The 14,767-nt window shown below is 41.3% G+C and overlaps 1 protein-coding gene across 4 annotated transcripts in view; it reads left to right on the top strand.

Moving 5' to 3' along the window:
• Nucleotides 1-3,200: 3,200 nt before the first annotated feature.
• Nucleotides 3,201-14,767, top strand: part of PPP3CC (protein phosphatase 3 catalytic subunit gamma) — a 101,079-nt gene continuing 89,512 nt past the window's right edge. For all 4 annotated transcript variants that reach the window (XM_045774141.2, XM_045774139.2, XM_045774140.2 and 1 more), the window contains exon 1: nt 3,201-3,334. In XM_045774141.2, coding sequence (XP_045630097.1) covers nt 3,286-3,334 — 49 coding nt within the window. In that variant the 5' untranslated portion in view covers nt 3,201-3,285. The remainder of the gene's footprint in view (nt 3,335-14,767) is intronic.

Here is a 14,767-nt window from a genome sequence, read left to right as displayed (position 1 = left end):
TGAACTCATTACCCTGAGATCAAAAGTCACGTGCTCTACTGACTGAGCCGGCCAGGCACCCGGCTATTGAGAATCTTTAGTTTCAGCTAGTGAAGTGGTATCTCAGTATGGCGTAGTTTGCATTTCCCTGATGACTAACGCTGTTGAGACAATCTTTTCATCAGGCATATCTAATCTCTTCTTTGACTGATACCGACAAATCCCTTTCCAGAGAAGTTGTGTTAATTTGTAATTCTACCAACAGTGTCACTTTTTTTTTTTTTCCAAGTAAGCTCTACACCCAACATGGGGCTTGAACTCATAACCCCAAGATCATGAGTTGCATGCTCTGAAGACTGAGACAGTCAGGTGCTCCCTAACAGTGTCACCTTTTAAAAATGTTTTCCAGTTTGCTATGTGAAAAATGGCATCTTGTTTTAATCTGAATTTTTTATTACTCATGAAGTTGAACATTTTTTGTTTAGTGCCTTTTATTCTTTTATAAATTCATTGGTCATGGCCTTTGCCCATACCTGTACTGAAAGTTTTTTATCCTGACTTAAGGGATGCAATTATCTTCCTGGTTTTGTGCCTTTTAATTTTTTTTTTTCAAGTAGTCAAACAATATTCTTTTGTGATTCCTTTCATTACTTTTTTTTTTTTTAAGATTTATTTATTTGGGAGAGAGAGAGACAGAGAGACAGAGACAGCACACGGGGAGGGGCAGAGGGAGACAGAGAGAAGCAGACTCTGCCAAGTGAAGAGCCCAATGTGGGGCTGGATTCCACCACCCTGAGATCATGACCTGAGGCAAAATCAAGAAGAGTCCGACGTTTAACTGACTGAGCCACCCAGGCGCCCTGCTTTCATTATTTTTGAGCCTTGGAAGTCCTTATCCAAATTAACTAAGTTGTGTTTGATCCGGGAGGGTAGGGAGCATCAGCATCTGTGGGGATATATTAGCTCTGGAATTACTACAATTAACCAAGTAGGATAACTTCTTCATTTTCTTCTAGATTTTTTTCGTTTTTACATGTAACTCTTTAAACAAGGTTCACTTTATTTTGATGTTATGGAGATTACTTAAAAATAAAATCTTTTTTTTAAGAGTTTATTTATTTGAAAGAGAAAGAGAGAGCGTGCATGTGGGAGCAGGTGTGAGGGGGTGGGGGAGAAGTAGACATTATGGAGTGGTTCCAACTTGAGATCCAAATGGTAATTTTTCCACTACTATTATTATTATTGAAAAATCCATCTCTTCACATTGGTTTGCAATGTTTGCTTAATATTTTTATTTTTAGCTATCCTGTTTCTGTTCTTCCAGATGAATTTTAACATCTATTATGCTGCAGGGACCAGTTTATTTTTGACCTTTAGAGATTTGCTCTGTTTGATAGAAGTGTGGAGTTCTCATTACCTGTTAAACTTAGAATTTCTTCAGGATATCTGAACAATTCTCTTGGGTGGAAGCCTGATGTCAAAACCCAAGAAAACAGAACCAAATTAAATCCAGCTCCCAAAGTGCTCCTGCCTTGTTGGGGTTACTACGAATGGCCTTAAGTCAAAATTCCAAGGCGTAATTCAGGGGATGACTCCAGTATATATATCCCCAGATCTCCCAATACATAAACCTATATTCATGGAGATTAGGCTTTAACCCTTCTAATCTTTTAGCTAGGGGCTGTCCAAAAGAACTTGGTGCTATGACGGAAATGTCCTCTGCTACCAGGACCGGTAAGATAATTACTGAGCACTTGAAATGTGGCTAGTGCACTCCAGGAACTGAATATTCAAATTTTTAATGCTATTTAATTTAAATGTGTGTAACCACATATGACTTATTGGCCACCACAGTGACTCTTAAGACTGGATTGCCTGTTTCTTTGGATCTCAGTTTCAATATTACATTATCATTGCTAAACTCAAAATACTTTTGACTTTGCCAGGTGCTATACTCGGTGAGGGAAGACAGTCACAGTAAGACAGCTTCTATTCTAAGCTTACAATTTAAGGGAAAAGGTCAGTTTTTAACCCAGAGATGAGCTAGATTGTTAAGACTCTCTAGAGACTTGCCCATTGTGTTCCACAGTAAGCATGAGCAGGGCAAGCAGGTACTGTGTCACTGCAACAAAGGGGAAGACGAGGGGGTTGCTTCTAGCAGAGTAGGTGACACTCAGGGCTTATAAGAAGGTCAGTTCCCTGCACATTGGAGGTCTGGCCGAGTGGCTCCCTGGAGCGGCTGCTCTCCCTTCTCTTGGACGTGGAGAGGAAGTGAGGAGGCCACGGGGCCAAGTCTCAGGCCACCCGGAATCCGAGGCCCGCCAACTACTGGACTGGAGCTAGCATGGCCACGAACGTACTTCTCCCTATACCAACTGCACTCAACAAATGTGAACACTAAATTGAGGGCTTCGATGGGTTTGGTGAATGGTAGCGGGAGGGTAACTGTGGAAAGGAGCATGGTCAGATTGACAGGGACTCCCTAGAGACAGAGTGGGCGGAAGACCAGAAGAAAAGGAGGGAGGGCTGCCGTGAGGAGGGTCTGGGAAGACAAGGGCTCCCGGCAAGGTGGCCCCAGGGTGAGGGTGACAGGAGGTTCGCGGTCCCGGGAGCTGCTGCCGGGTCGCGGCGGCCCGGTCACAAGATGGCCGCTGCTTCGCCGGCGCTTTCCGTGCCGGACCTAGGAGCTGGTGGTAGGTGCTGCGGGCCGGGGCAGCGGCAGGCAGCCCAGGGGGAGTCCGCTGCAGGGAGCGCAGGCTGAGGAGAAGGGAAAACTGACCGTCGGAAGCAGGAAGGGAGAGAGGAAGCGCGCGGAGCGGGGCCGCGCGGGCCCAGGCCCTCGCGAGGAAAGAGAAAGACGCGGCGGGCGACTGCCGGGGGGAGGGGGGCGCGAGGTCAGGTGGCCGCGCCGGCCTGGGCAGCGGGGCCGCGCGTTGGGCCTTGGCGCGGCGGCGGCGGCGGCGCGCGCGCGGGCCGCCGGGAAGTTGGGAGAGCGGTCTGTGGGAGCGCGCGCGCGCGCACGCGGGACCGGGCCGCGAGCAGCCGCGGCGGCCCCGGTTGCCTCCCTTAGCCACCCGCGCTCCCGACTCGGCTCCTCAGGAGGGAGCGGCCGGTGGGCCCGCATCCTGTCAGCGAGGTTCGAGGCCGGGCTGCCGCGGCCGCCTCCTTCTGGTACCTGGGCCTCCCGGAGGAGCCGGGGCCGGAGCACGGCGGGCTGAGTGGCCCCGGGGAGCTGACACTGCTGGACACGAAGGCGGAGGCGCACGTCTGGCGGTCGCCTGGAGCCGGGAGGAGGCCGAGGGGACCATGTCCGGGAGGAACCTCCACCTCTCCACCACCGAACGCGTCATCAAAGGTGCCGGGCGGGCCGGGCCCTCCTCGTCCACCCGCGGGAAACGGCCCTCGGCCGTGCGGCGGCGGCCGGACGGAGGGCGGGGAGGCCGGGGGGGGGGCGGGGAGGAGGGGGCGGGAGTGCGGCGGGGGACCCTGGCTGCGTCGGTCCGGGAGGAGGACCTGGGGGGGTGTGAGAGACGGAGGGGGAGCCTCGCGGGGCAGTCCCTGGGCGTTTTCTGTTGCACCTTGATCCGTAGCTAGCTGGAGATTGCTAATTTATCTCCCGTAGTGTGGGACTTGCAGGTCGGGTGGGGATTTTTTCCTCTCCGCCCCAAAGGGCCATGATCCCCATCTTTTTTTTTTTTTTTTTAAAGAAGCGATTCTTCTTTTCTCGTCTTTTATTTGGTGAAGCCATCTAGGGTGATGTAGTCAGGGACTTTAGTAGATTCTTCCAAGTCAGATCTTTCTGCCGCTCCCCTTCTTTAGGATCTGCTTATCTCGCCCCTCCCCCACTCCCCCCCCCTTTTTAAGGACGTTTACCATGTACCTTTTGGCCCACTTTCTAGAGATCGTCACGTCACTGCTGTTATTAAAATACAAATAAATCCATTTTGTGATGTGTGAAAGGGATTTACAGATCTCTTGACATGATGTTGGTGCTTTATTTTATTTTTTGGCTGTAGAGACTTGAAGAAGGATGTTCTGTGATTCAGATGTCTAACCAAAACTAAAATGTTCCTTACTGTAGGGTTTTACGTTGTAGTTGTTTCTGCTCTTAAACTACTTATACTGGTTTAAACATAACCATTAATTTATGTACTTCTTTTGTTCAGCGGTAACACTTAGGTACAACTCTTTGCTCTTGCGTTTTAACTATAGGTTTGAAAGCACTATTTTATAAGAAGGGAATATACACCTAAGCGAGCTGTGTTAGTGGCTTCTGGATAAAGGGGTTAGCTGTACATGGGCAAAACTATTAAAATACTTATATTTTTTTCATTTTGGTAATTAGAAGGAGAAAGGAAACTAAGATTAGTGACAGAATACTTTTTTTTTTTAAGGGGAAAAGTCTATTGAATGTTCAGTGAAGGGGGAGATTTTAGTGTTTTAAGATTTTTTCTCCCTAAAACATGAATCATCATAAATGTTGATTTTCTACACTACTAATTTTAGTGTGTAACTTAGTTTTTTCTCCTCTAAAAAGTCAAGATCATAAGTGATGATCATAAAACACTGGTTACCTACACTATATAAGTTCAGTAAATGTAATGGGGTTTTTGAGATTTATCTACTCAGAGATCGTCTGATATTATTAAGGATCTAAGTGAATTGTTCATATAACTGACATTTAGCCCTTTAACTGTTAAATAATTTCAACCATTTTAATGTCAGTTTTTATAGTATATAACCCATAAAGAATATAAACCTTCTCTTAAGATAAAGAATATACTAAACATAACCTTTTTTGAGAAATCAAGGTCAGTTGTGTACATTAATTTCTGTCCTGTACTGTTAACATGGCTGGTGCATTCTGCTGTTTAAGGGTGTTGGCAGTTTCCTCCTGTGCCAAAATGACCCCTTACTGCTATACTATTTAATGCTTTTGACTGTTTTTTATCTCCTCCAGTACTGTTCTTTATCTGTTGAAATATGCCCTTCTAATCTGCTCTTTCTGAGCTGAAGTAGGCAGGGAAACCAGATAAACCAGAATTGTGTGTCAAGTTAGGATAAACAGAGTATCAGGGAAGCTTAGTGGCAGTCCTCAGACCTTTAGGAATCTCAAATTCTGATCACTATGGTAGCATGTAATTTCCACCATAAGGTGCCATAAGATCTAAAGGAAATTTTAAAATAACCCTTTCAGACCCTTAAATATAGAAGTAAAGTAAAATGAAGCTTGGTTAAAAGGCAGGTGCTGTCTTACTGCTAGGCATGCTCACAGTTAAGTAAACACTCTCAGAGTCTTTGTAATTTGTTTTTTGGCCAAATTATAAATTACTGCATGTTGTATACTTATAAGATTACTCTTAAATAAATGAAATGTAATGATTTCAAGCCCTTACTTAGAATGTGTGGATATATCTTAAATAAAAAACTGTAGTGTAAGAACTTGACCACAGCAGTTTTGGCTTCTGCGTGACTTAAGGTTGCTTTTCTTCTGGGTTTTCCAGAGTTTGAAATCGTTGAGGTTTGTTCTAAGAAAGTAAGGTGTCACTGTTACCTGTAGCTCAGGTCCATTGTATTGAGTACTAAATCCTGATCTGATGTTATCTTGTCTGGCCAGAATTGTCTGCATTTATTCACAGTGGGGAAGTCTTTTTCAGAGGTGAGACCACACCCCAGTTATTTTTGGTTCTGTCATTTCCTGTTAGCTTTAAAGTCTACTTAATTGTTTTGTTTGAACAAATCTTGGAGAAGAGTGGGAGGGAGTGACTAGTATTTGAAGTGTCCTTTAAACAGCAATTTTCCTAAAATGAAGGACTAGACTGGTGGTTGGAAAATCTAGATTTTATTGTATCTGGAGCTAACTTGTGACCTTGCCCTTTTTTTTTTAACCTTGGTTTTTGTTGTTGTTGTTGTTTTTACTTAAACCCTCTCTCTTTTTTTCCCCCCCTCAGTAATCTCATGGGCCAAATAGGGTTAATCATACCTTCTTTGTCGGGGCGCCTGAGTGGTTCAGTCGTTAAGCATCTGCCTTCGGCTCAGGGCATGATCCCAGAGTCCTGAGATCGAGCCCACATCGGGCTCCTCTGCTATGAGCCTGCTTCTTCCTCTCCCACTCCCCCTGCTTGTGTTCCCTCTCTCTCTGGCTGTCTCTCTCTCTCTCTCTCTCTGTCAAATAAATAAATAAATAAATAAAATCTTAAAAAAAAAAAAAACTTCTTTGTCAAGCATCTGAGCCATGCAAATGATATAGCTGATATGAAAAGCTTAAGACAGGCTGTAGTATGAAACATGATAGCAGTTTGATAATGGATCAGTTTCCTCATAAGTGGTTAGAGGAGAAATCATTAACATTTTTTTAAAGATTTATTTATTTATTTAGAGGGAGCATGAGTGGGGGGAGGAGCAGAGGGAGAGGAAAGAGAGAATCCCAAAGAGACTCCGCGCTGAGCACAGTGCCCCTTCTCCCTGAGATCATGACCTGAGCTGAAATCAACAATGGGTCAGTTAACAGACTGAACCACCCAGGTGCCCCTCATTAACATTTTTTTGAGAAATCATTAACATTTGAAAAATACCAGAATTAGAACGTATATGAAATTATAAGTTGGAAAACTGTTCTGGTCAGGAAAATACTTGTTCTGCAATTTATTTTTTTATTTTTAAGTAATTTCTGCTCTCAATATGGGTTTCAAACAACCCCCTCCCATCAAGTGTTGCATGCTCTACTGACTGAGCCAGGCAGGCATCCCATCCCCTTCTATGATTTAGAGGATATCTGGGTGGAATCCCACGTGTAACAACATTAAGAGACTCAGTACAGTTCTGTCTAGTACTTTCTTAGCAGCTGGTTTCTTCCCTAGCAGTTGAAGGTGTTTATTTTATGTTTGAAAATATAAAAATTGTTATGATTTCATTCATTCATTGTTTATGAAGAGCTATCTGCAGTTGTATGCCAACAAGTACTCATTTGTTTCTTTTTTGTTTTTAAAGTAACAGTTCTGTGTGCCTCTCGAATAGTCAATATGCACTGTGGCATCACTGCTGGTATCTAGAGCAGAAAAAAACCAGAAACTCAAATGACTGAATTGTGAAAATCTTTCAGCTTGATTTCTTTTTTCTGGTTTCCAAGTTTTTTTCCTGTTTGAGAGAATTTTTTTTTCTTTGACAGTAATTTTTTTTAAAAAATGTTTTATTCCCCTGGGCTGAATCTTTTCAGAAGCAACAAGGAAATTTCACTAGGAATTACATGACAGATGTAGAGAATCCATTGTTTTTGTTGTTGTTGTTGTTTTTAAAGATTTTATTTATTTATTTGACAGAGAGAGAGACAGCCAGCGACAGAGAGGGAACACAAGCAGGGGGAGTGGGAGAGGAAGAAGCAGGCTCCCAGCGGAGCAGGGACCCCGGTGTGGGGCTCGATCCCTGGACTCTGGGATCAGGCCCTGAGCCAAAGGCAGACGCTTAACGACTGAGCCACCCAGGTGCCCGGAGAATCCATTGTTGGTGGCCCAAATGGCATTTCACAGAAAAGTCAGACTTCTTTTCAGTAAGATGCTGATACATTTCTCCTATTCATTTGGAATTCAAGTGTATTGTATATTCACAGGATGTACTGTGTCATTTGTGGCACACAAATATCCTGCCAATCAGAATAGTATAGCTATGGCTTTCTTAAAAGATTTGAAGAATAGTATGGACAAAAATTGCTATTTTCACAAGATTACCCTGTACCCTGTTTCAGTCTCTGGTACCTAAGTCTCATTTATTTCCATAGCTCTTTTTTTTAAAAGATTTTATTTATTTATTTATTTGACGGAGAGAGAGACAGCCAGCAAGAGAGGGACCACAAGCAGGGAGAGCGGGAGAGGAAGAAGCAGGCTCCCAGTGCAGCAGGGAGCCCGATGTGGGGCTCAGTCCCAGGTGCCTGGGATCAGGCCCTGAGCCGAAGGCAGACGCTTAATGACTGAGCCACCCAGACGCCCCTATTTCCACAGCTCTTGTCCTCCCTTGACTTTTTTTGTATTATGAGAATGGGTTTACCAAGGTTTTTTGTTGGTTTTTTAAAAATTTTTTTTTCTTTTTATTATTTTCAAAGATTTTATTTTTAAGTAATCTCTACATACAACGTGGGGCTTGAACTCACAACTCCGAGATCAATAGTCACATGTTCTCCCAATTGAACCAGTCAGGCGCCTCAATTTTTTTCTTTTAAATACAAGCTTAATCTTGCTAATTATAAAATTTGAAAGGCAGAAAGGGAAAAAAACTAAGGTGTCATATTCCTTCTCTCCAGAAACAAGTGCTCTTACATACTTTTCATGTATTTCTAAGTGTTCACACCTAACCAACGGAGCCACCCAGTTACCCCAGTGTGTTTGTCAACACTATTTAAGTTATGCTTAGTTTACCGTTATAATTACCAAGCTGCCAAACTATTTAAACATTGGAAATCTATGCTATTTGAAAGTCATCCCTCTGAGTGAAAGTCTCAAACCTTGGAAAGAATATCTTAATGTAAATACTTAGTTATTTTTTGAGCAGAAATAAGGTGTCTTTTTTACCTGTATGTTAATGGTTGTGATTAAAGCTTTATTTATAGTAGACATTTGGTAATAAAGCTTTCTTCCATAAAACAGCATATTACCATGTTTTAGTAAAAGGAAAAAAATGTTTTTGGATCATTTGAGAGAAAAATGCTAAGGATTCAGTACTTAAGGTGATGTAAAGAATTGATTAAAATACCTTAAGTGGTATTTGGTAATAAAATATCTTTCCATTAAAAAAACATTTTGAGGGGCGCCTGGGTGGCTCAGTCATTAAGCATCTGCCTTCGGCTCAGGGCCTGATCCCAGGCACCTGGGATTGAGCCCCACATCGGGCTCCCTGCTCTACTGGGAGCCTGCTTCTTCCTCTCCCGCTCTCTCTGCTTGTGTTCCCTCTCTCGCCTGTTGTCTCTGTCAAATAATTAAATAAAATCTTAAAAAAAAAAAGAAAGAAACATTTTGGGGAAAAGCTAGCTTTTAGACCTATCTATGAGAGATAGAATTATTCAGCTAATTCTTGTCATTTGCAGTCATTTTGGGGCTTTGCTGCTACTTAATTGCTAAAGGACCAGTAGAAATAAAGGGGTGTCTGGTAATCATTATCATCCTTTGGTACAATCATTAACAGAATATACACTCTGTTTTAAGTTTTCTTGTTAAATTTTAGCTGCATTTTAAATTACAAAACTGAAATGTTAAAAGTTTCAACTCATCCTTGGCGATATCTGACTTAGTTATCTTTATAATCTACATAATTAGGTGCAGAGAGTACTTTTAGTTTTGTCTATTCAATTTTATTTGGTGCAAACTAGATTTTTATCAAGAAATCTGTTAGTTTCTTGAGTCTTTGTTTATTATTAGAAGAGGGTACAACTTGGTAACTATAATCTCTAGATTGAGTGACAGAAAAATATGCTGTATAAACTGGCCAAGGCAATGTGTATTTCCCATGATCATTATTAGATTTATTGAATGCAAACAATTCATGATGTTTTGTGCGGTCTAGACAGCCCAAGAGATGGAAGTAAAACAAATGAAATAAACACTGGGAGATAATTTAAGAATTCATTCAAGAATTACCTATATAATCCTTGCTAAAAATGCTTAGCCACAGTCAGCCAAATCCAATTTGTGGGGCTTTATATAAGACAACTTGTCTGAACTCTTCAAAAATGTCAAGGTGATGAAAAATATAAAAGGCTGAGGGACTACTCAAGAGGAAAGAAAGTGAAAGAGAAATGACAGTCAAGTACAGTGCCAAGCCTGGACTGGGAAAATAAAAAGTTGTAGAGGCCATTTTTGGAGACAGCTGGGGAAATTTGAATATGGAGTATATATAGGATAATGTTATATCAGTGTTGGTGTCTTCGGTCTGATGATATGGTATTGTGCTTGTAAAGGAGAGTGTTTGTATTCTTTTTTTTTTTTTTTAAGATTTTATTTATTTATTCGACAGACATAGAGACAGCCAGAGAGAGAGGGAACACAAGCAGGGGGAGTGGGAGAGGAAGAAGCAGGCTCATAGCGGAGAAGCCTGATGTGGGGCTCGATCCCAGAACGCCGGGATCACGCCCTGAGCCGAAGGCAGACGCTTAACCGCTGTGCCACCCAGGCGCCCCGTGAGTGTTTGTATTCTTAGACAATACCTGATGAAGTATTTAGGTTGAAATGTCATGATGTCAGCAATTTGCTTTCAGATGGTTCAAGAAAAAAATTATCTATTTGTTGAGAGAGAGAAAGCAAAAGTAGCAGAATGTTCACCATTTTGAATATAGGTAAGGAGCAAATAGGTATTCATGTTACTATTCTTTTATCTTTTTTAAGATTTTATTTATTTATTTATTTTAAAGATTTTTTTAATTTGAGAGAGAGCATGAGCGGGGCCGGGGTGGGGGGGCAGTGGAAGAAGCAGGCTCCCTGCTGGACAGGGAGCCCAATGTGGGCCTCAGCCCCAGGACCCTGGGATCATGACCCGAGCCGAAGGCAGGCGCTTAACTGACTGAACCACCCAGGCTCCTTATTTTATTTTTTTAAAGATTTTGTCTATTCATTTGACAGAGAGAGAGAGCACAAGCTGGGAGAGAGGCAGAGGGAGAGGGAGAAGCAGGCTCCCCACTGGACAGGGAGCCCGATGTGGGGCTCGATCCCAAGACCCCAGGATCATGACCTGAGTCAAAGGCAGACATTTAACTGACTGAGCCACCCAGGTGCTCGTAAGATTTTATTTTTAAGTAATTTCTACACCCAACATGGGGCCTGAACTCAGAACCCTGAGATCAAGAGTCACATGTTCCACTGACTGAGCCAGCCAGGCACCCCTCTTCTTTTACTCTCTTAATAGGATTACAGGTTTTCAAAATATAATAAAGTGGGGGGGGGGAGAGTACAATTAAGAATTGCCTCAAAACAGCTAGGCTGGGGAAACGCTACCATTGTATTTAAGGATTCGGTAGTGCCTTAGGAAAAGCTAAAAAGAAAATGTTTTTTAAAGTATATTATACCTGATGTGAAGTGAAGGTAACTTGTTTAGCAGAAAAAGAAGTTTCAGCTACACGGGGTTTGGAAAAACATGCAGAAGTAAGGATGGAAAAAAGGTATAATTGACTAAGGAGTAGACAGGGTGGGTAAAATTAGAATGTTGAAGATTTGAAAGAGGTAAAAGGAGGAAGAGGAGAAGAGGGATAGCTGAAAACTCCTAGGGCAGTTGACAGTGATTCCATTAAGGGAACAGCAAGATTATTTTGATGGCTATATGTTTTTAAAAAACCCAAAAGTTAATTAGCTTGTAAATGTAACTCAGAATTACAGATGATTCAAACATCATATAAGCAGCTTTTATGAAACTAAGACAGACTTGTTTTTATTTTATTGAAGAGATTTGAAAAAAGTGGAAAAAGTTGGTAGAGGGATGGGGGGCCTGGGTGGCTCAGATGGCTAGGCCTCTGCCTTCGGCTCAGGTCATCATCTCCATGTCTTGGGATTGAGTCCCCACATCAGGCTCCCTGGCTGGCTCAGTGGGGAGCCTGCTTCTCTTTCCCCCTCTTTTTCTCCCCCTGTTTGTGTGCTCTTTCTGTGTGTCTCTCTCAAATGAATATAAAAAAATCTTAAAAAAAATTTTTTTTTTAAAGTTGGTAGAGGGATAAAGTAAATATTAAAAAGCACTAATAAGGGGCGCCTGGGTGGCACAGCGGTTAAGCGTCTGCCTTCGGCTCAGGGCGTGATCCCGGTGATCTGGGATCGAGCCCCACATCAGGCTCTTCCACTATGAGCCTGCTTCTTCCTCTCCCACTCCCCCTGCTTGTGTTCCCTCTCTCGCTGGCTGTCTCTATCTCTGTCGAATAAATAAATAAAATCTTTAAAAAAAAAAAAGAAGAAGCACTAATAAGCAGAGGGGAGATAGAAAGGATTTTCTAAGTGTATTTCCCATCCCTGTTAATCGCACCACTTACCCATTTAGTCACTGGCTCAAATGACAAGCCTGGGAGTCAGGCCAGACTCTTTCCTATCTCTTTCACTTCACATCCAGTTCTACCAGACTCAGTTCTGTGGACTTTAGGTTTGTACAGAACCTTCTACAGCATCTTCCTGTCTGACATTTTGCTTATACTATTGCAGTAGCCTCTTGCTAGGGCTATTTAATCTAATGTCCATGGTGCCATCATGATCTGTGGATAATGTAAAGGATTATTTTTGTGCTTGAAATCCTTCGTGAGCACTTTCTGCCCATAGGATAAATTTTAATTTTGTTGATGTATAGTTATCTTCATGCTAAACCTCTAACCCCTGTGTTACTGTCTCCTCCTTTCATACCCTTGTTCCCAGACTTAGTTTACTACTACTTGTAGTTCCGCAGAATGCCATGAAATTTTCTGTCTGTGAATGGGTTCTTTGCATTATTTTTATGTAGAATCTTGTGCCCCAACTTGACCAGCCCCTATTTATCTTTTACCATTTAGCCAAAAGGACGTCTGAAAAGTTTTTTCTCCTTTACTACTAAGAGGCTATATAGAATAATGGTTTTAGAACATGGCCTTGAAATCAGACATACCTGGATTCAAATTCTGCCTCTTTTAGTAGCAGCCTGACCTTGGACCAGTCACTTAATCTCGTTTTTCCTCAGTTTCCCTATTTGAAGTAAAGGGATAATAGAACCTAGTTTACAGGTTAGTTGTAAGGATTAAGTAAACTCCACAAACTGCAGTGATGGGTGCCTGGTAAGTGCTCAATACATGTTAGCTGCTATCAGCAGTAGCAGCAGCAACAGAAGATATTGTCTCCTATATGCTCCCATGAGCAGTCTCATTGCTTTTCAAATTTCTCTAAATATTTTTATGTTATTTATTTATACTAAACTGTTCTCTTCAAGGGCAAGGACTGTGTATTATCAATACTGAATATATTGCTTAGCACATAGGTGCTTAGTAAATGTTTAAGTGAAAGCATAAGAAGCTTATTTTATGGAAGACGGTGTAGAAAAGGGCACGGGCTCTGCCAATTACTAGCTGGGTGACTCTTGTCGTTTATTTTCCTTGCTTCAAGTTTAAAATGGAAGATAACCGTACCTATCTCAGAATTAAAGATTGCATATCATATTGTATGTAAATTGCTTAGCATAGTGCCCATAGTGGGTGCTTAATAATGTTAGCTGTTTTTATTAAATGAGTTAATCTTGAATCTTAGTGAGATTTGACAGCAGATCTGTTTGACTTTATTATTATTTTTTAGATCTGTTTGACTTTGAGTGGCATACGTGAAATGCGGTTTTAAGAGTGTTGGTTTTTTTTTTTTAAGATTTATTTATTTATTTATTTATTTGAGAGAGAGAAAGAGAGTGTGAGGCGGGGGAGTGGCAGAGGGAGAGAATCTTCAAGCAGACTCCCTCCTGAGTAGGGAGCCCAATTCAGGGCTCAGTCTCACAATCTATGAGATTACAACCTCAGCCGAAACCCAGAGTTCAGAGATGCTTGAACCAACTGAGGCACTGAGACACCCCAAGAGGGTTGTATTTTATACTTTCCAACTGTAGTTTCCTTAGGAGCTTTTGAAAGGACTTAAACCTAAAATGCTTAGTAAGAAAAATGGTGAAAATTTCCTTGTCTATAGTATAGATAGAATTTTAGAAATCATAAACAGATGTGTAAACAAATATTTGATGAATTCCTACGAGAAGCAACATGTTTCTTTTCATACTTAGAAGCTTAAATACTGTCTTGGAAAGGACAGTATAGCATATAATGGCCTCCCAAAAGTGTGACAGAAAATCAGAACTGTGGAGCTTCCAATGACTAACGACACCATGAAAGCTTATGACTAAATGGTAGACTGTATCTGGTATGAAAGGTTTGCTCCCTCACTTTACAAATTAATAATCCTTTCAGGTTTAAACTTTGTTGATCAGTAGCCTAAAGAGGTAAGACTTATTAATTTGTGGGGTTTTGTGTGTATCCATAGGTACATTTTGTTCTTGTGACCTGAGGCTTTTGTGGAGGTTTAAAAATAAAATAGGATAAAATAAAAAACTAAAATTTAAAAAAACATAAATAAAATAAAATAGGATAGTTTTAATGAATGGCCAAAGTAATAAAGGTAATTCGTGGATTTATCCATGAAAGGAGGCTACTTATTTTTGACTTTTGCACACTGTTTTATTGAAAACATATGATGTCACTACAAACTGATTGTTTCTGTCAGACTATCACTGATAATGGTTATTACTTAATTGGTTCTGGGAGGGCCAGTTCCCAGTACTTTGAAAGCATAGCTCTGTGACTGTCAGAGAATAGAGGGAATATCTCAAAGAGCTGTGTCAGATCATTGAAATAAAATTACTTGTTCTAATAGGTAATGAAAGGATCTGAAAGCAACTTATGACTTTCAGTAATAATATTTAACATAACCTCTTCAGCAGTGTTTAACTGGTTCATGATTGGAAAAGCAGGTGAGTAGATTAGGAAATAAGTCTGCAAAAGTAGGGCAGCCTTGCTGGCTTAAAATAGGAATGAAAGCAGGGTTATTTGTAGTGAACAGAGATGGCTATTTAGGTAAATCCTAGTGTCCCATGAGTGTAAGACCACACAATAACCTAAAAATAATAGCTTATAGGCCAATAACTTTTAAGGTTCATCTTTCATACTCACTGCAGGATTAAAGTGGTCATCACCGATGTTTTCTTTCTCTTTTATGCAGATTTGTATCCAATGTTTAGGTATATTTACTTAAGAATATCATTTATGTAGTAGATGCAT

Source organism: Ursus americanus, chromosome 13 (genome assembly GCF_024610735.1).
Source record: "Ursus americanus isolate L20-20 chromosome 13, mUrsAme1.1.p, whole genome shotgun sequence".
Classification (NCBI taxonomy): Eukaryota; Metazoa; Chordata; class Mammalia; order Carnivora; family Ursidae; genus Ursus; species Ursus americanus.
The sequence above is the reverse complement of the archived record's forward strand: the minus strand, read 5'-3'. Positions and strand labels throughout refer to the sequence as shown.